The following is an 18,430-nucleotide window of genomic DNA, read 5'->3' as shown; positions in this document are numbered from 1 at the left end:
GTGCCCCTTGGATCTGGGGAGACAGGCCCCCTCCTCCACCTGCCCCGTCCCCTGAGGTCAGGCCCCGCCCCGGGCTCACAGCCCCCACAGCTCTACCCCAGCCCATCCTCCCTGTTGCTCAGCCCCGCACCCACCCACCTTTGGGCCCCCATCTCTCCTGCTGCTCCCCTACCTGTGGTGGCCATGGGTGCCGGGGCAGGGGGATGGCTGGGGGCGGTGGGGGTCCCCGATGGGGCCTGCCCGCTGACCAGCACAGAGGCCGTGGGGTTGGCGAGGGGCCCCAGGCTGGCGGAGGTCTGCGGGGCAGCGGGGCCCCCCCCGGCCTTGTTCTGGAGAATGATCCCGGACGGCACCTGAAGGGGGGACAGGCGGTTGAGGGGTGGGGGGCACACGCTGGGAGTGGGGCGGCCAGGCACCAGGGCTGGGAGGGGAGAGAAAGCAGTAAAGCGGGGGACTCTGGCGGGACTGTAGGGATGGGCAAGGCTTGCGGAGAAGTGGGGGGCCAGGCCCTGCCTTGATTACCTGGTGAAATCTCTCGAGCAGAGCCTTCGGCTGGGGCAGCGCCGGGAAGGGGGTGGTCACCATCTGGAAGGTCCGAGGAGGCGGTAGGGGGGGCGCTGTGGGCTCGGGGACCAGGTGGAGGGTTGGAGGGGGCGTGGGGGACTTGTGGGGCCCCTGGCCGGGTGGGAACTGGAGCTGGAAGTCGGGCGGTGTGGGGGCTGGCAGCCTGGTGGACGTCTCGGAGGAGGCCACCACGGAGGAGGTGGAGGCTGGAGGGAGGTGGGGGGCTGGGGGCAGTGGCCCTTCCGGGGGCTGGGACGGGGGACGCAGAGGGGGCTGGGGTGGGCCTGGGGCGGTGGGGGCTGGGGTGCTGGCAGGTGGGGGGATGCCCAGCTGGTTCTGGATGACAAAGATGCCAGGCAGAGTTGGAGGGGCCTGGGGCGGGGGGCAAGGGTGTAGGGCAGGCTCTGAGGGTGGACGAGACAAGCTCTGGGGCTGTGAGGGGGGGCGGGAATGGGGGCGGGAGGGGGGGCGGGATGGGGGCCGGGTGGGGTGTGGGGAGGGCAGGTGGGGGCTGTCCCCCAGAGGGGCCTGGTGAGGTAGTGACGGGGACGAGGAGGGGCCGGGGCCCTTCAGCGGAGCTGCTGCCGGGATCTGGGCAGGGGAGGGAGGTAGAGGGGAGGGGGCGGGGGGTCAGAACCAGCCTTGGCTCCCATGGCCCCAGGACACTGGGGACCCCGGCCACTCCCACCAGAAACTCCCCTTCTTAGCCATCCCTTGTCCTGACAGAAAGGGCCCCACCATGGCCATCCTTCCCACTCCCGCTTCTCCACTCCCACTTCACCCCTCCACCTCACCCTGGCACCCACCCCCCCTTCAGCTCTCCATGAGTCCCCAGCCTTTCCACCCATCCTCCACCTCAACCTGCAGTGGTCCCCATCTCATCTCTCCACCCGTCTCCTATCTCACTTCTCTGCATGTCCCTCTCCTCACCCCTGCACCCATCCCCCACCTCACCCCTACACTTGTCCCCATCGCATCCCTCCACTCCCCCACCTCACCCCTCCACTCATCCCCACCTCACCTCTCCAGCTGTCTCCCACCTCACCCCTGCACCTGTCCCCCACCTCACCCCTCCACTCATCCCCCACCTCACCCCTCCACTCATCCCCACCTCACCTCTCCACCCGTCTCCTACCTCACCCCTCCACCTGCCCCCACCTCACCCCTCCACCCATCCCCCACCTCACCCCTCCACTCATCCCCACCTCACCTCTCCACCCGTCTCCTACCTCACCCCTCCACCTGCCCCCACCTCACCCCTCCACCCGTCCCCCACCTCACCCCTCCACTCATTCCTCGCCTCACCCCTGCACTTGTCCCCCACCTCACCCCTCCACCTGTCTCCCACCTCACTCCTTCCCTTATCCCCCACCTCACCCCTGCACCTGTCCCCCACCTCACCCCCCCATACCTCTGCCCTCTGATCTCCCCCTCCCCAATCCCCCAGCTGAAGGCGAGCCCTGCAGGGTTTGGGGGCAGCAGCAGAGGAAGCGGCAGTGGCGGCGGGGGCCCCACACCAGCTGCCCAGCGGGGAGGCGAGGGGCCAGGGAGCGCGAGCACAGCAGCGAGGGGAAAGAGGCGCCTGGCGGGGGCAGTGTCCCAGCCGCCAGCCCGGCCTGACTGTCCCGCTAACCCAGGAGAACAGACACCAGTGTAAACGCCACAGCTGCGTGCCGGGGTGCGGGGCCAACGCGTGCAGAGGGCATGGGAGGGGCACCCAGGGACCCAGGAAGCCAAGCATCAGGATGGAAACCGAGGGGCAGGGCCAGGCCCCCTGTGAGTGTCCAGGGCCTCTGCCTCCGTGTGCTGCGTGGCCGTGTTGCTGGTGTGTCAGTGTGTGGGTGCTGTGCACGCGCACGGGCATCAGACTTGCACACATGATCCGGCATTAGTTCTGTAACACGCACACAGCGCCCTCGCCTCGAACAGCCTGCGCCAGAGCGCCTCGGCCCCCTGCACGCCCCCACCAGAGGCCCCTCCCCAGGATCCTGGCCTCGGCCGCCACGCTTTAACCAGGAGCGCCAGCTGTGTACCCAACCGCAGGCTGGCCCCTTTATCCGCTCACGTGGTCTCTCCACGGCCCTGAGAGCTGTGACAACATCGGACCCATTTCACAGATGATAAACTGAGGCAAGGGAGCCAAGATGCCTGGTCCAGAGTCTCCAGACAGGTCGCCTCCCTGCCTCCCCATCACCCAGCGACTTCAAAGCCGACGGAGGAGGACCCAGGCTCAGCGGACTCAGGGGACTTGCCACCTAATGCTGCCACACTCCCGAGCGGGGGCCCTCCGCTTCGGGCCTCCCTGGTGGGCTGACTCGTGATTTCAGAGTCCTGACTCGCTTTAGGCCTCCGAGCTCAGCCCTGAGTGACTCCAGAAATTCCAAATAAAAACCAGCCAGGCAATCAATCTATACGTCTTTGAAGGCGTGCCACCTCCAAGGACAGATCAGAAGGCCAGCCCTCGACACTCGGGGGGCTGGTGACATTGTCACCTGGACAACCCTCCGGAAGCTGGTTGATCTGGTGACTTTGAAAAGGCCATGACCTTTGACCTGGCCTTTCCACTACCAGGAATCTGTGATGAGGGGCATTCAGGCACTGGGTCACAGGGCCGTCCACTGGAGGGGTGTTGACAATAGAGAAAATAGGAAAACGACCCAAATGGTCAGCAGGAGGTGAGCAGCTAGGTGAGTGAGGACGAGAGAGCTGGCCCGTCCACATGGCCCTCAACTCAGCTCCCGGGGCCCAGCGAAGGGGCCGATGCACACATGCCAGAACGCTACGTGAAACAAGCCGAACAAGACGCCACGTGATCGCTGGACAACTGGCTAAACTGCATTACGGACAGCGAACTGGACGACAGGATCGTCTCCAAGCTGAATCTGCTGAATTTGATAACTCTCCTGTGGTTAAGAGAATGTTCTTGTTCTCCAAGGCTGAAATGTTAGGGAGTAAAGGAGCGTAATGTCTGCAATTTACTCTCAAATGATGCAGAAAAACTAGTCTGCATATTGAGAGAGCTAAAGATAAAGCAAACGTAGAAAAATACTTAGAGGGGGTAAATCTGGCAAGGCAGCCAGCTTCCAAATAGGCCCCCAGCAATCCCCACCTCCTCAGGGTCCGTCTCCTCCCACGGGGTACCAGGGCTGGTCTCGCTGACCAATAGGATTTGGCGGAAGTGATCATATGCTAATTTTGAGATTAGGTTATGAAACAGACTGCGGCCTCCAGCCTGGGCACTCTCCCGTTCTCTTTCCGTTGGATCGTTGCCTCTGGGGGAAGCCAACTGTGGAGCCTGTCAGGAGCCCCCCCTTTGAAGAAGCCCATGTAGGGAGAAGCTGAGGCACCCCGCCAACAGACACCTGCCTGAGCCATCTTGAAAGTGCATCCTCCAGCCCAGTCAAGCCTTCTGATGACCACGGCCCTCGCTGACATCTTGACCATCAGCACATGAGAGAACGTGAACCAGAACCCTCCAGCCAAACCACTTCCAGGTTCCTGATCCTTAGACACTGTGTGAGGTAAGTCAGTGTTTGTTGTGTGAAGCTGCTAGTAAGCTTGGGGGTAATTTGTTACACAGCAGTGGATGACTAATACGTGTGGTTAAAGAGTAAAGAACTCCCATGAGTTCTCTGTACTATTCTTGCAACTTTGCTACAGGTTTGAAATAATTTTAAAAGGAAGCTAAAAAAATACCCAAAACTTAAAATTTTTTTTTATCTATTTTCATTAAAAATGCAGAGACAAATAGATACATACACATGCATACACACTCACACACACCACAAACCAAGTCAAAACCAAATGACACACTGGTGGAAACAGCTGCAAGCCATAGCACGAAGTTCCTCTCTCTCATATATAAAGAGCCTCTAGAAATCACTAAGAATAACAATTAGTGAGAAGAGGGAGGCAAAGGATATGATCAGACAGTGTACAGAAAAGGAAACACAAGAAGCTTAAGTATTTCAAGAGATGCTCCACCTTACCTGTAACAGAAATGCAAATCAAAGGAACCTGATGGAACCATTTTCATTCATCACATTCGGAATAAGCCATATCTCTCATCAACACACTGTCGTATATTGCCCGTGGGGGTCTAAACTGGCACAGTTTGCTACAACTCGAGGAATGCCATTCAGCAGCAGCTACCCAAATTATAAGCTCATGTTTGCTTTGATCCAGACAGATACACCCGCACGTGTGGGAAATGACAGGTGCACAAGGTTTTTACGACAGCTCTGAAAGGAGGGCCGAGGCCAGGACGTGGTCAGGCGTGCATCGAAACAGCATTTACTGGGGTGCGAATGACAGTCCACCCCTAATCGTACAGAGGAAGACTTTGTGACCATCACAAGGACTGGGGACACTGTCCGTGTGCTGCCAGAGTCAGCGTCTCATGTCGCCTTCCGGGTTAAGAGGGAAGGAGAGAAAAGTTAATCCCTGTTTGCTCCAGGCTGTGTGTGCACAGAGACCCAGAAGGATGAACACAAGACAAGTCACCGTGGATGTCTGGAGGGGCGCGTGGGCTGGGAATCAGGCGTGGGTGGGACACTTCCCCCTTTTCAAAAAGCTTTTTGATGATCGAACCCTGTGAACGTAAAACCTAATTTAAAAAATGAAAACGTTTTAAATGGACGGGAAGGAAAAAAAAAGGGCTGAAAGGAACCTTTACACCAAAAATGTTACCAGCGGCTTCTGCACAGTGGTATTCTGGGTAATTTATTTCTCTTCTTTGTTCTTTTCTGTCTTTTTTAAATCCACTAAAGGAAATTATTTTTATAATCACTTTTTTAAAACTACCACATGAGTGGAATGTTTACCAAGAGATTCCAACTGCCCAGGGGTAGATGGCAAGACGCTCAGCTTCACATGGAAATAGAGAAAAGGGCAGGAGGGCTGGCATTTTTTTGGTTGGGCGGAGAGCAAGCCGGCTGCCAATCTGGGGTTGATGAAGAAGCCGGGAGAAGCCGTTGCTGGCACAGACCCCGCACAGGAGCAACCGATTTAGCGCTTTGCATAGAACGTCTGGAAAGAGCATAGAGCCTCTGATTCAGCAATTCGATTTCTAGAAATTTACCCTACAGGTGTTTTCACACATATGTGCAAAGCCCAGGTCCAGAAATATTTATAGAAGTGTCGTTTATTAACAGCGACACGGGAAAGCACTCTAGAGATTCATGAAGAGGGGACCGAATAAATAAATCACGCTGTGTTCATATAATGAAATACGATCAAAATGCAGCAAATCTTGGCCCGCAGGCCAAACTCTGCCTGTCGCCCCCGCCTTGGCCCACCGTTTTGTATGGCCTCAAGCTAAGACTCGTTTTTATAATCTTAAACGGTGAAAAGAAATCAATAAAAGGATGCTATTTTGTGACTCGTGAAAATGACAGGAAATTCAAATCTCTGGGGCCACAAATAAAGCTTTATCGGAACTCGCCTGTGCGCGTTCACTTCTGCGTGGTCTATGGCCACTTCTGCGCTATAATCACAGAGACCCACAAAGGCTAAACTTTTAGTTCACTGTTGGCCCTTCGTAGAAAGTATAGAAAGTACGGGCCCTTTATAGAAAGTGCACTTGGCACCCTTCACTTTGCAGAACTTTCAAAACGCCCGACCCCATTCCAGCGCTGTATGTATATTAATTTATCTATCCCTCGCAACAACCCTATGAAGTAGATGCTATTATTGTCACCTTCATTTTGCAGATATGGAAACTGAGGCACAGAGAGGTAAGCCACTTGCCTAAGGTCGCACAGCCTCTAAGTGGCAGAGTCGGGGTCCCAGAGTCCCTGTTCCTAGCTACCACCCCCCAACCACTCTCCCGGACTGGTTTTCAAACCACACCTGACGCCCGTGAGTAATGAGCCTCCCCTTCAACTCGCCGTGGCGCACGCGGGACAGGGCGGGTGCCGGTACGCGTGCTTGGGTTCCCGCCTCCGTCCATTCATTCAATAAATGCTCACGGAGTGTCTGCCGTGTGCCAGGCGCTGTTCTGGGCGCACAGCAGGGACACAGCTGACAACTCTCTGCCTCATGGTGTTTATATTACAGCGACAGCAAGACAGTAATTAAGGAAAATACACAGCCGGTCAGGTGGTGTAAGTGCTATGGAGAAACGGCAGGGAAGACAAGACGGCAGGGGAGGCCCGGGCTGAGCGAGGAAGCGGGCTCCACTTTGAGAGGAAGTGGCTGGGGAGGGTTGGAGGGAGTCAGTGGCCTGACAAACTGTCCCGTTTGCCTGGGACTGTCTCTGTTTTTTCTTTTTTGGTTTTTTTTTTGAGGAAGATCAGCCCTGAGCTAACATCTGCTGCCAATTCTCCTCTTTTTGCTGAGGAAGACTGGCCCTGAGCTAACATCCGTGCCCATCCTCCTCTACTTTCTATGTGGGACGCCTACCACAGCATGGCTTGCCAAGCGGTGCCATGTGGGCACCCGGCATCCGAACTGGTGAACCCCGGGCCACCGAAGCGGAATGTGCTCACTTAACCGCTGTGCCACCGGGCCGGCCCCAACCGTCTCTGTTTTACAACTGAAAGTCCTGTTTCCCCAGAACCTCAGTGCTGGGTAACTGGGATGGCTGGACAGCAAGGAGCGAGTCTAGACAAGCCCTGGCACACACCAGGTGCTTGACAAGTGTCTGCAGAGCGTGCAAGAGTGAAAGGGCAGAGAACCAGTGCGCCCAGGGCCGGCTCTCAACTCCAGTGCTCGGAGCACGGGATCCCGGCAGGTCCACGTCACAGCCGTGGATGGGAGGTCCGGGGAGGGGAAGGCACGGGCCGGAGGGACCCAAGCCTGTGTCTGACCCACTCCAGAAACAGTGCTGCCACTTGTGTCTCTCATGGGCCAGGGGGCCTCGCCCCTCCCCTGCTGCTGCCAGTTGCTCCTCCCTCTGCAGACAGGAACTGATGCCATCTTGGCCCCATGTCCCTCTGGACCAGACCCGCTCTCTACCCATAACAACAACAGCTAAAATAATAATAGCAAATATTTCTCAAAGGCTCACTCTGCGCAAAGCATCTATTAACTCGTTTACTCCTCCTGATAGACGTTGAAGAAACTGTTGCTCCCATTTCCCAGATGAGGAAACTGAGGCTCAGCAGTTACAGACACTTGCTCAGGGTCAGCATGAGGCCGGGCACATCGTAAGCGCCTCCTTGCCCAAACATTGGTTGATGGAAGGAAGAAACTGGTGGCTTAAAGTCACAAGGAAGGAGCAGAGCCTCAGAGGGAAATCATGGCCGTTTAGGACCAAAGCCCGGCTGATTTCTGCCATCCTGATCTGCCTTGCTGATGTTAGTCCCTCCTCTTGTTACCCAACCTAATCTACCTATCCACTGGTCCTTCTCGAACAAGGACAACCTCCCTCGCTCCAGAATAAAATGTGGCCTTCCCTCACCTCTCATGGGTTTATGACTCACATGAGACAAAAGCTAATTATCCTAATATGTAAAGAGTTTCTACAAATCAACAAGAAAATGACCAGTAACCCAAATTTTAAAATGGCAAAGGGTAGGAACAGACAACTCCGTAGAAAAGAAAACACAAATAGCTCTAAATCTATAAACACCTGCACAGCCTCATTCATAGTAAAAGAAATGCAAATTCAAACAAAACAAGATACTGTTTTTCACCAACCAAATCAACCAAGTTCAATACATGGCTGAGGTTATGGGAAAACGGGCACAGATCATATATTGCTGATAAAGGATAAACCAATCGATACTCCAAAGAGGGCAACTTGGCGACTCTTGTCAAAACTACAAATCATCTGTTCTTAGATAGACCTAGCATCTCCGTTTTTCAGAACTTATCCTACAAAGTGACATATGTGCAGAGTCGTCCTCTGCAGCCTTGCTCATAATAGCTAAAGACCGGAAGTGACCGAAATGCTCACCAACAAGGACTGGTTAAAAAAATAACAGCAGAAGAACCCACAACGAAGAATACACAACTATGTACCGGGGGGCTAGGGGGAAAAAATAAAATCTTAAAAAAAAAAAAAAAAACAACAGCAGAGCCACACCACGGAATACTACGCAGTCATATAAAAGAACAGAGCGCAGTCTCCGAGATAAATTTTCAAACAATACAAGCAAGATGCAAAACTTCGTGCATGCGGGGTATGAGATCGTTTTTGTAAAAACGGGAGGAAAAGGATCCAGACGTCACTTGGCTTGTCGGCACATGGAAAAGGACGCAAGAAACGGCCCAGGGAGGGACAAGCAGGAGACCATGGTTCCGGAGAGGGGGCTTTGCTTAGATCTTTCCGAATGTTTGGAAATGTGAACTATCTGGATGCACTCCTCATCCGGATAGGAAAATGGTAATTTTAGGAAATAACACATTGCCTGCTGTGTGTTTCTTGTGTGGCTGCCTAGGGTGTGGGCTCCCTCGGGGCTGGCCCTGGTCTCAAGGGTCCTCGACTATCAGGGGACCCTCAGGAAATATCTGGGGAGGGAAGGAGAGCACCGTTTCCCAAGCTGGTGAGACAGAGAGCAGGCAGGGCAGCCAGCGAGCGGAGGAGGAGCGGGGAGAGGGGGCGAGGCCGGGCTGCGCCAGGACAGCAGCGGCTGCTGGGGTCGTCTACCTGGGGGGCCGGCGCCGGGGAAGCCTGGCTGTCGGGGGCCTGAGGGCCGAGGCCAGCTCCTTTGGCGACAGGGGCCGTCAGGGCTGGGTCTTGGGCGGGAGGCGGGGCGCTGACTATGACCGAGGCGGGCACGGAGAGGTGGGGGCCCTCTGTGGAGAGGGGCTGCTGGCTCCTCTCCTGAAATGGGCAGCCCGCACAGGGTCAGAAGGCCACCCGCACGGACCCGCAGCCCCCCACCCCGAGACCCCCGCCCCAACTGATGCTCCAGAGAAGCAGGGGTGGGAACCGGGCGGGAGGGGCACCGAGAGGCCAGGCACAGAGGCCCCCGGTCGGGGGGGGGGGCCGGGATCCTGGGGTCCAGGTGCCAGGGGGGCTGCATACTGGGCAGCTCGTCCCACGGGGTCCCTGTGGGTCATCTCCCAGCGCCATCTCCCCTCCATCTTCTGCCCCATCTGTCCGTCCACGTCTTGCCCGCTCTCTGTGATCCCTCTCCGATAGTCCAACAGGACAGTCTGTCTATGTGTCAGTCCCCCTCCTTGTCAATCTTTCTGTCAGCCAGCCAGCCAGCCGTTCAGTCTCTGTGTCTGTCTTTCTGTCAGTCAACCAATCCCTCTCTTTGACAATCTGTCTGTCAGAGGGGCCCTCCCCCGTCTGTCTGGCTCCCTGTCACCCTCAGCCTCATCCTAGGGGACGCCCATACCCAGAGCAGGGGTGCCACCTCCAAGATGCTCTCCCTAACCCACGAGACCCTCCCCAGTTGCTGCCCAGCCACATCCAGTTTCCCCCTGGTCCCTCCCCCATACCCCCCACCCCGCAGCCCCCGGCCCTGGTTACCTGGGGCAGGAACATCTGCAGGGAGTCCTGAGTGAGGATGGCCGTGGTGGCGGCGGAGGGAGGCTGCCCCAGGACGATCTTCTCTGGGCTGGACGCCAGGCCCGGGCTGGGCTGGGGGGTGGTGGCCTGAGGCGGGGCGGCAGCCTGAGGGGTAGGGGCCTGCGCGGGCGGCTGCTGCGCCTGCGGCTGCTGGAGGCCCAGAGACAGTGGCGTGCTGACGGCCGGGGGCCCCTGGGGGGCCGTCTGCACCGCGAGCACCGGCGTGGCCTCCCCGGCGGCGGCGGCAGGGGTGGCCGCCTGCACCAGACCGTCGGGGGCATTGAGCATGGTCACGGCGTTGGGGGGCAGCGTGACCCCCTGGAGGACGGTGGTGGCCGCGGGGCCGGCGGGCGCAGGCTGGCTCTGCGTGGGCAGGCTACCTGCGGCCAGCGACACGGGCATCTGGAAGAGCGCGGGCTGGCCCACCTGGATGGGGGCGGCCGAGAGGATGTGCGCCGCGCTGTGCGCCCCCGAGTGCGGCGCCAGCACGGGGCCCAGACTCAGCGGGCCCGCCAGGTTCTGGTTGGTGAGGATGGGGTTGGCGATGAGTTGTCCGCCCGCATGGGGAGCCGCGGCCGCCAGGATCTGCCCCCCGACGTTGGCCGGCAGGGCGGAGAGCGGCTGAGGGAGCTGGACCGCGGATGCGCCGGGCAGCAGGAACTGGTTCTGGCCCGGGAGCATGTGCTGCGCGGGGATGACGATGCTGCTGCCCTGGTTCAGGAGGTGGACGCTCATGGGCTTGCTGAGGGTCCCGGGCGGCTGGGGTGGGGCCGCCCCGGTGGTGGTGGCCGGAGGCTGCTTGAAGACGTTGGCCGGCAGGGCGGGCGCAGGGAAGCCCGACAGCACCACGTTCTGGCCAGCCTTGCCCGCTGTCATGAAAGTCAGGTTCTGGGGGGGCTTGGGCTGCTGCGGGAGGCCCCCCGCCTCGCCCTGGATGGTGAGGGTGGCGCCCGCGGGGGCGAACGGCTTGGGGGTCAGCTGGTAGAGCTTTGGGGGCAGCACGCCCGCCGGCTTGGGCTGGATGGGCGTGGGCGTGCGATGCAGGATCACGTTGGGCGCAGGGACCAGTGGTGACGCGCCAAGGCCGGGGGCCACCGCCAGCGGCTGTCCTGAGGGCGCCCCGCTGGCCGCTGCGGTGGCCGCTCCCGCGCCTCCGAACACCGAGTTCCCATTGAGCGTGGTGGCCACAGCGGCCGGCAGGTTCTTCTGGATGACCAGGCCGGCCCCCTGGGGTGGGACACCAGCCGATGCCAGGGTCACTGGCTCCGAGGGGCCGGCCGCGGAAGCCAGATAGCCACTGACTGGTACCTGCTTGGCCAGGAGCTGGGAGGTGGGCGGGTTGAGCGCCATGACTGGCTGGCCCACCACCTGGATGGGGGCCAGGCCCAGGGTGGCGGCCGTGGCGCCCCCGGGGCTGCCGTTGGGCAATCCCTGGAGGCCGGGGATGGGCTGCAGGGTCACGTTGCCCAAGCCCACCGGCTGCAGGAAAGGCTGAACGCTCAGGGCTTTGTTGACCACGTCGGGGGGCGGCACCAGGGCCTGGTGGGTGAGCACGGTGGGTGGGGCCTGCAGCCCCAGCAGGTCAGGGCCACCCGGGAAGAGGGCCTGGGGCCCCGCGGCCACGGTGGCAGCCCCCCCGGCCCCTGCCGGGCCCGCTCCGCCATCCGCGGGCTGCAGGGTGGGCAGCTGAAAGGGGCCCAGGTCCAGCTCGGCCTCAGCCTCGAGCGTCTGCTCGGTGATGTTGGCTTCCTGGAGGCTCTGCTGGAGGATGTCGCAGGGCTGGTCGGCGCCCCCGCCGGCCCCACCACCGCCCCCCGCTGCCGGCGAGCCCAGAATGTCATCTTCCAGGAAGTCTAGGTCCACGCTGGGGGCCGGCTGGCTGGGCTCAGGGTTCAAGTGGTTGCCAGAGGCTTCTTGCACATGGAGCTAGAGGCCGGGGAAGGTGGAAGGAAAGAGCTGAGGTTAGCAAGGGCCGGCGTGGCACAAGCAAAGGACACTGGGTGTCAAGGTGGCACGATCAGAAAGAACATCCATCTGGACGTGGCTGGACGTGGATTCAAATCCCAGCTCTGCCAAGGCTTAGCTGTGCCACGTGCCTGCTGAATCTGGGCTGTTTCCCCATGTGTACACGTCAGTAGAATGTAATAAAACCCTTTTTTTTTTCTTTTGACGAAGATTGGCCCTGGACTAACATCTGCTGCCAATCCTCCTCTTTTCGCTGAGGAAGACTGGCCCTGAGCTCACATCCGTGCCCATCTTCCTCTACTTTATGCGTGGGACGCCTGCCACAGCATGGCGTGCCAAGCGGTGCCATGGCTGCACCCGGGATCCCAACCGGCAAACTCTGGGCCGCCGAAGCAGAACACATGAACTTAACTGCTGTGCCACCGGGCCAGCCCCTAAAACCCATTTTTTTAAACAGCCCTACAGGCCCATAATATTTATCTTCAATTACAAAACCCAAAAAGCTCCAAAAACTCGACATTTTTCTAACTCTTTTGGTGGCAAAACCTGACCAGAACGGACGTGGCACTCTCGGGGGAAAAGGCATGATTTATCCACATCACACAACTCTTCTTAAGTTGGCCACGGAGAGGGAGAGCGTGTGCCGTGTTGTGCGCAGCGCACGCATGTCCGTATCAGCTTTCCAGAACCTGAAAAGGCCTGAATTCCGAAACACACCTGGCCCCAAAGGTTTGGGGTAAAAGATGGTGGTTCTGTTAAAAATAGCGGCACAGCGGCGGCCGGACCCGAGTCTCGCTTTGCGCCGGCTGTGTGGTGAGTTTGCTGTTTCTTAAATGCTTCCCACGCTGTTCTGGATGGCGATCCAGGACAAGCCTATAAATCGATATACGTGTGCATACTTGAGCAAATACTCCCGCAGCAACGATCACGCTGACGGCATGCAGTACCCACTGATATCTGACCAGATAATGGACCAGAATGTGTAGTTTGACAGATTCTGAGTTAATCCACGTGGAGAGCTCATGGCAGGACCTGGCGGCCAGCTGGTGCGTGAGAAACATCATCCATCATTATTATTACTGTCCACGTTGTTGTTGTTCATAACAGCCCAGTGAGACGGGCACTGCCCCCAGCCTCGTTTCCCAGATGGGGACACTACCTGGCCACTCAGCTGCTGAGTGGAGGGAAGTGTCTGGAAGGATGGGGCCCACACAGCCCCCTACCGACAACCAGGCAGTTCTGAGTTCTTTTTTTCTTTTTTTTGTGCTGAAGAAGATTGGCCCTGAGCGAACATCTGTGCCCATCTTCCTCTACTTTATATGTGGGATGCCACCACACCATGGCTTGATGAGCGGTGTGTAGGTCCATACCCAGAATCCGAACCGGTGAACCCCGGGAAGCCGAGGTGGAGCACATGAACTTAACCACTTGGCCACAGGGCCGGCCCAGTTCCGAGTTCTTAACTGCTAACTGGCCATAACCAAACTCGCCGCCTGGGCAGGTGGTGACATTCACCGACATCACGTACGAGGAGGTGCTTAGAACCGGAACAGAGACTTTACAGGAATTAAAAAATGATGGCAATGAGATGAATAACGACCACAAACTAAGACTACAGGCTCCTCGCTGCTCCTGGGTCTATAAATGTAGCAACACGGACGTGATGTTTATTTGCTGGGTTCTGCATTTAACCATTTATATTATGCAAGAAAAACCGTGTGGAGTACATGAGTATAGTCCTTGTGAGAACTGAATAAAAATTACCCTAAAGAGCCTGGCACACCATAAGCGTTCCGTAAACGACAGTGACAATGACAGAGGCGGAGGAGAGAGGACAAGTGGCACCCAGCCCGGCACACAGTAGGAGCTCAGTGAACGTCTGCCTTCCCCACTCTGGGCTGTGCTCATCACCCTCGACTTCATTTTCCAGGTGGAGACGGGGGTCTGTGGGGGACGGTCTCCCCATTCCCCAGGTCACACAGCCCCTGCTCCCCAGAAGTGTCCCCTGGAACCTCTGGGCCGGCGTCTGTCTCGGCTCCCAGAACAGCTCTGCACCAGCCTGGGAGGGGCCGGGCCCAGCACCCTCACCTCCCTCTCTAGGGGCCTGCGGGCCCAGCCCGGGTGGTCCAGCAGCCATGGGCCCCTCTCCACACCACGCTGCTCTCAGTGACTGCCCCCCGCTCTCCTCCTCCAGCAAAGTGCCCGGGGTCGGGGGGACGAGCGGGACCCCTCCCCTACCTCGGACCCCGCCCACCTCGGGCAAGCTGGGCCATGACGGGAGCCACTTACCCCAGGACCTTCATAGAAGGCACTTTGGGCCTCCCCAGGGTTATCCAGGAGGTCATCACTGTCGAGCTGCAACGAGACCCGCCCCCGCCCGAGGTCAGAGGTCAGCTGGGCAGCGGGCAGCCCCACGCCTTAGAACAAAAACCAGCTCAGGGTGACATGGGAGCAAAAAGACAGAGGAGGTAGGGGGCGGGGAGGGGGCGAGGGGCACAGGAAACTCTGCTTCCAGAGAAAGAGGCCCAAAGAAAGGGGCTGGGCAGCCCGTTTAAAACCCTAGGCAGCCCCAACACTGAGTCCGAGCCTCTCCCGCCATGCCTGCCTCTCGGATCCCACCTCCACGCCGCTGCCCAAGCCGTGCCCCCTGCCTTTTGCCCGTCCTCTTTAGCAACACGTCCTTCAGGACCTGTCACATAGGCCACGTCCTCCCAGCCACCTCCCGTCCCCTCTTACTAAGTCACTCCTTTCTCTATGCGGCCCAAGACCCAGCAGGCCCCACCATGCGGGCACCTGCGCCTGTCTCCAGGGGGGCAGGGACCTGTCTGACTCCCAGGGGCGTCTTCAGAACCTAGAACAGGGCCTGGCATCCACGTCAGTGCCCGCAGAATGTGTGTCCACGGCCAAGGTCCCCTCAGTTCCCTCCTCCTGCTGTTGGTCCAGAACCCCCAGCTGCTGCAGCCAACAGACCCCTCGGGCTTCTGGAATCCGCCCCAAATGCCTCGACTCAGAAAACGGTACCACAACCCGCTCAGCCGCTCAGGCCCGAACCCGGGAGGCATTCCGGACGCTCCCTCGGCCTCGACATCGAAGCCACCAGCGAGTCTAGCTGCTTCTGCGTCCCAGCGCGTGGTCCCACTTTGCGCACCTCGCACCTCCTCTGCTGCCCGCCCCGTGGGCCTGGCCATCAGTGTCCCACGGCACTCGCCTCCCCTCCACAGATCACCCCACACTCCTCCTTCCAACCAGAGGAGCTCCGGTCCCCTGCCTCCGAGGGCGCCCCAGCTTAGCAACCCACTCCTGGGGACGCCACGTGATGAAGTGACCGGTCATAAAAAGCACAGAGCTTCCTCCTGGCTCTGGGCCACCTGCTCTGGGGAAGCCGGCCACCATGTCTCGGGGACCCTCACGCAGCCCCACGCAGAGGCCCACGTGCCGAACCACCAGCCAACAGCCAAGGGGATGAGTCATCGCGGAGGCCCGTCCTCCGGCCCCAGACAAGCCCTCGGATGACAGCGGCCCCAGGAGGGACCCTGAGCCACAACACCCACCCAGCCCTCGGGAACCGTGAGAGCACTCTCAAAGGTCCGGAGTCACTCAGCGTTGGGATAATTTGTTACACGGCCGTAGATGACGGATGCACCGCTCCGCTCTACAGACTTGCACGCATCCCGGCTCTGTCCCATTCTTTGGGGTGCAAATCATATGTGGCTTTCTCCTGTTTAAGAACCCAGCAGAGCCGCCTGTCGCGCTCAGGATAAAACCTGAACTCCTCCATCAGGGGCTTCCAGGCCCGGGACGACCTGGTGACCCGCGTCCACTCCAGTCTCCCACCTACGCGTTTCCCCTTCAGTCCGGCCCATCGGCCTTCTTTCTGTTCCTCGAACGTGCCACACTCTCGCCCTGCCCGGAGCACCTCCCTTTGATCCGTCAGGTTCACCTTCAATGTCACCTCCTTAGAGTGACCCACTCAGACCACAAGGAGAGGGTCTTAAGGAGCCCCTGCCCCCACCCAGTCTTTTTCTTTTCAGCCGTTTTTGTTGTGTGAGTGACGTTATCATTGCTCATTGTACTCTGCACGGGGCTTTCTGCTGTCACCTGAATCAGTTACCGGCCGCATTATTTACCGGGAAACCATGCGCGGTGTGAGGGCAGGGATCTGCCATCAGTTCTGTGCCACCCCCTGCCCCCCCCCGCCGTAACCCCAATGCCCGGCTCACTGAAGGCAGGGGGCAGATGCCTACGGAATTGGGGGACAAGCCTCCCGGCTCCCAACTCCACACCCCCACGCCTGGCCCCGGCTCTCACCTTCTCGGATCCATGTAGGAAGTCGTTGAGGGCCTGAGGGTCACTGAAAGAGAGAAGGGGGGAGACACTGAGGAGGTGTGGGGGGGGGGCGGGGGGCGGGGGTCAGGGGGGGAACCCGTTACTCACCAAATCACGTCCAGTAAGCATCTCCCATCCTCATCATCCATCGCCACTGGACGGGGCCGGGCGGGGGGAGGGCAAGGGAGACCAGGTTAGACGTCGGCCGTGGGCCAGGGCCCTCCCCCTCAAGGGCCAAGGCCCTGGAGGGGTCAGCTTTCTGTTCCCCCGAGTCTGTGGGCAGGAGTGGGGCTGGGGAGCAGCTCCCCACCAGGAGCCTCCTGACCAGGGACGGCTGCCTTTCCCTGGCCTCAGAGGATGATGACATCAACCGAGCCCTCGTGAGCCCCGATCACACGCAGGCCCCGTAGCCAGGGATCCACACGCCCGTCACTCATTTCATCCTCAGGGTATCCCGAGAGGCGGGTCCCGCCACCCCCACTTTGCAGATGAGCAGACGCAGGCATAGAGACCCTCATTCTCCGTCTCCCAGCTGCCGGGCGGCCTCGAACCCAGGCAGTCTGGCTCCGGAGCCCGTGCTCCTGCCACCACGCCGTCCTGCCTCGCTGCGCGCAGGGCCTGGCCCCGAGTGGACTGCGGCAGGGGCGTCCAGATGGGCAGGTGAGGGAAGGGGCAGTGGAGGCGGCAGGAAGGGCCCCACGGCCTGGCACTGGGACCCCTGTGAAGACGCGCACAGTGTGGATCTCGAGGAAGGGGAGTGAGGCGAGGGACCAGGAGGACAGGGGCCCTGAGTCAGAGGAGCCGAGGAGGCAGGCAGAGCCGGCCGGCACGACGAGGACGAGGATGGCGCACACCTGTTGGGGGCACCATGTGCCAGCTCTGTCCCAAATGTGAGTCCGCGTGGCCCCCGTGGGGAAGGGATGTCGTCAGCCCCGTTTTCAGAGGAGGAAACTGAAGCGCTCATACTTGCGCACCCACCCCCACCATCTGACCTCAAGGATGCGGGCAGGACGCCACGAGAAAGCGGACGCGGTCCCTCAGAGGCACCAACTTAGACCCAGGGCCATGGAGTTCCAACCCTCTTTTTTGGGGGGGGTGGGGGAGGTCCTGAACCTCACTGAGAATGTGGTGACTGTCACGGATGCCCCCAAACTGCTATAACCTCGCACACGCGCCCTCGGCTGGTTCACAGTCTTGAAGAGCATCCTCTTAATGCCCGTGACCTCCTCACCACCACCCAGCTCCCCCCGCCCGCCCGCGACCACTCTGTGACATAAGGGTTAGGGTCTCGGGTGACCTCTCGTGGTCGGGTGAGGGTCTGCCCTGAACGGGGCCTTGGAGAATGTGATGAGAGCAAAAGACGGTCTGGCCAGAAACAGGCACGGGACACACACACACACACACACACACACATATGCGCACACACGCACACGCTTGGTGGGCCTGGGGTCGACAGCCCTGGTCTACAGGAGGGCGTGCAACACACAGAAACACGCGCATTACGCCCCCTCCCCCAGCTGGCCGTGGGGACCGTCCCCAAGGCCCTGGCTGCGTTTGGCGGTGGGGACGGCGCTCTCTCTGCCTCCGTCTCCCGGCCCCGCCTATGCTTCCTCCTTCTCGGGTCGCCAGGTCTGCAGCCCTCAGGGCCCTGCGCTTCCCCACCAGCCCACGGGGACGAGGCCAGCCAGGGCGCTGCCCAGTCTGGAGGGGACGGGGAGCGAGAGGCGATGGCCAGCGACCCGGGCGCCCGGGAGAGGAGGGGCTGGCGGAGGCGGCCGGGCCGGGCTCTGCCAGGGAGGAGGGCTCCCGCCCCGTCCGGGGGCCCAGGACAACGGCCCCCACGTGGCATGAACGGGGCTGCTCGCCGCTTACCTGCGCTACCGACGAAGCATGAAGGGAAGGAGGGGGCGTCCACTCCAGGTCTACACGGGGCCCCCAGCCGGGGACGTGGGGAGCGTCCTCTCGGGAGCCAGCTGCGGAGAGAGGGTGAGAGAGGCTGTGAGCAAGGGGGAGAGATGGAGCCAGAGACACGGAGAGAGACAGAGACAGAGACAGAGAGAGACAGAGACAGAGACAGACGGAGAAAGACAGAGACGGAGACAGAGAGAG

General features: G+C 59.8%; 1 protein-coding gene across 3 annotated transcripts in view; it reads right to left on the bottom strand.

Moving 5' to 3' along the window:
• BICRA (BRD4 interacting chromatin remodeling complex associated protein) overlaps window positions 1-18,430 on the bottom strand; it is a 78,384-nt gene that overhangs the window by 6,538 nt on the left and 53,416 nt on the right. For all 3 annotated transcript variants that reach the window (XM_070498368.1, XM_070498366.1, XM_044759071.2), the window contains exons 2-9: window positions 18,194-18,294; window positions 16,430-16,475; window positions 16,304-16,346; window positions 14,285-14,350; window positions 9,992-11,956; window positions 9,158-9,334; window positions 523-1,155; window positions 173-353 (exon numbers count right to left, since the gene is read on the bottom strand). In XM_070498368.1, the coding sequence (XP_070354469.1) occupies window positions 173-353; window positions 523-1,155; window positions 9,158-9,334; window positions 9,992-11,956; window positions 14,285-14,350; window positions 16,304-16,346; window positions 16,430-16,470 (3,106 nt within the window). In that variant the 5' untranslated portion in view covers window positions 16,471-16,475; window positions 18,194-18,294. The remainder of the gene's footprint in view (window positions 1-172; window positions 354-522; window positions 1,156-9,157; window positions 9,335-9,991; window positions 11,957-14,284; window positions 14,351-16,303; window positions 16,347-16,429; window positions 16,476-18,193; window positions 18,295-18,430) is intronic.

The sequence above is a fragment of the Equus asinus genome, chromosome 26 (genome assembly GCF_041296235.1).
Source record: "Equus asinus isolate D_3611 breed Donkey chromosome 26, EquAss-T2T_v2, whole genome shotgun sequence".
Classification (NCBI taxonomy): Eukaryota; Metazoa; Chordata; class Mammalia; order Perissodactyla; family Equidae; genus Equus; species Equus asinus.
Note: the sequence above shows the minus strand (reverse complement) of the source record. Positions and strands in the feature narration are given on the sequence as shown.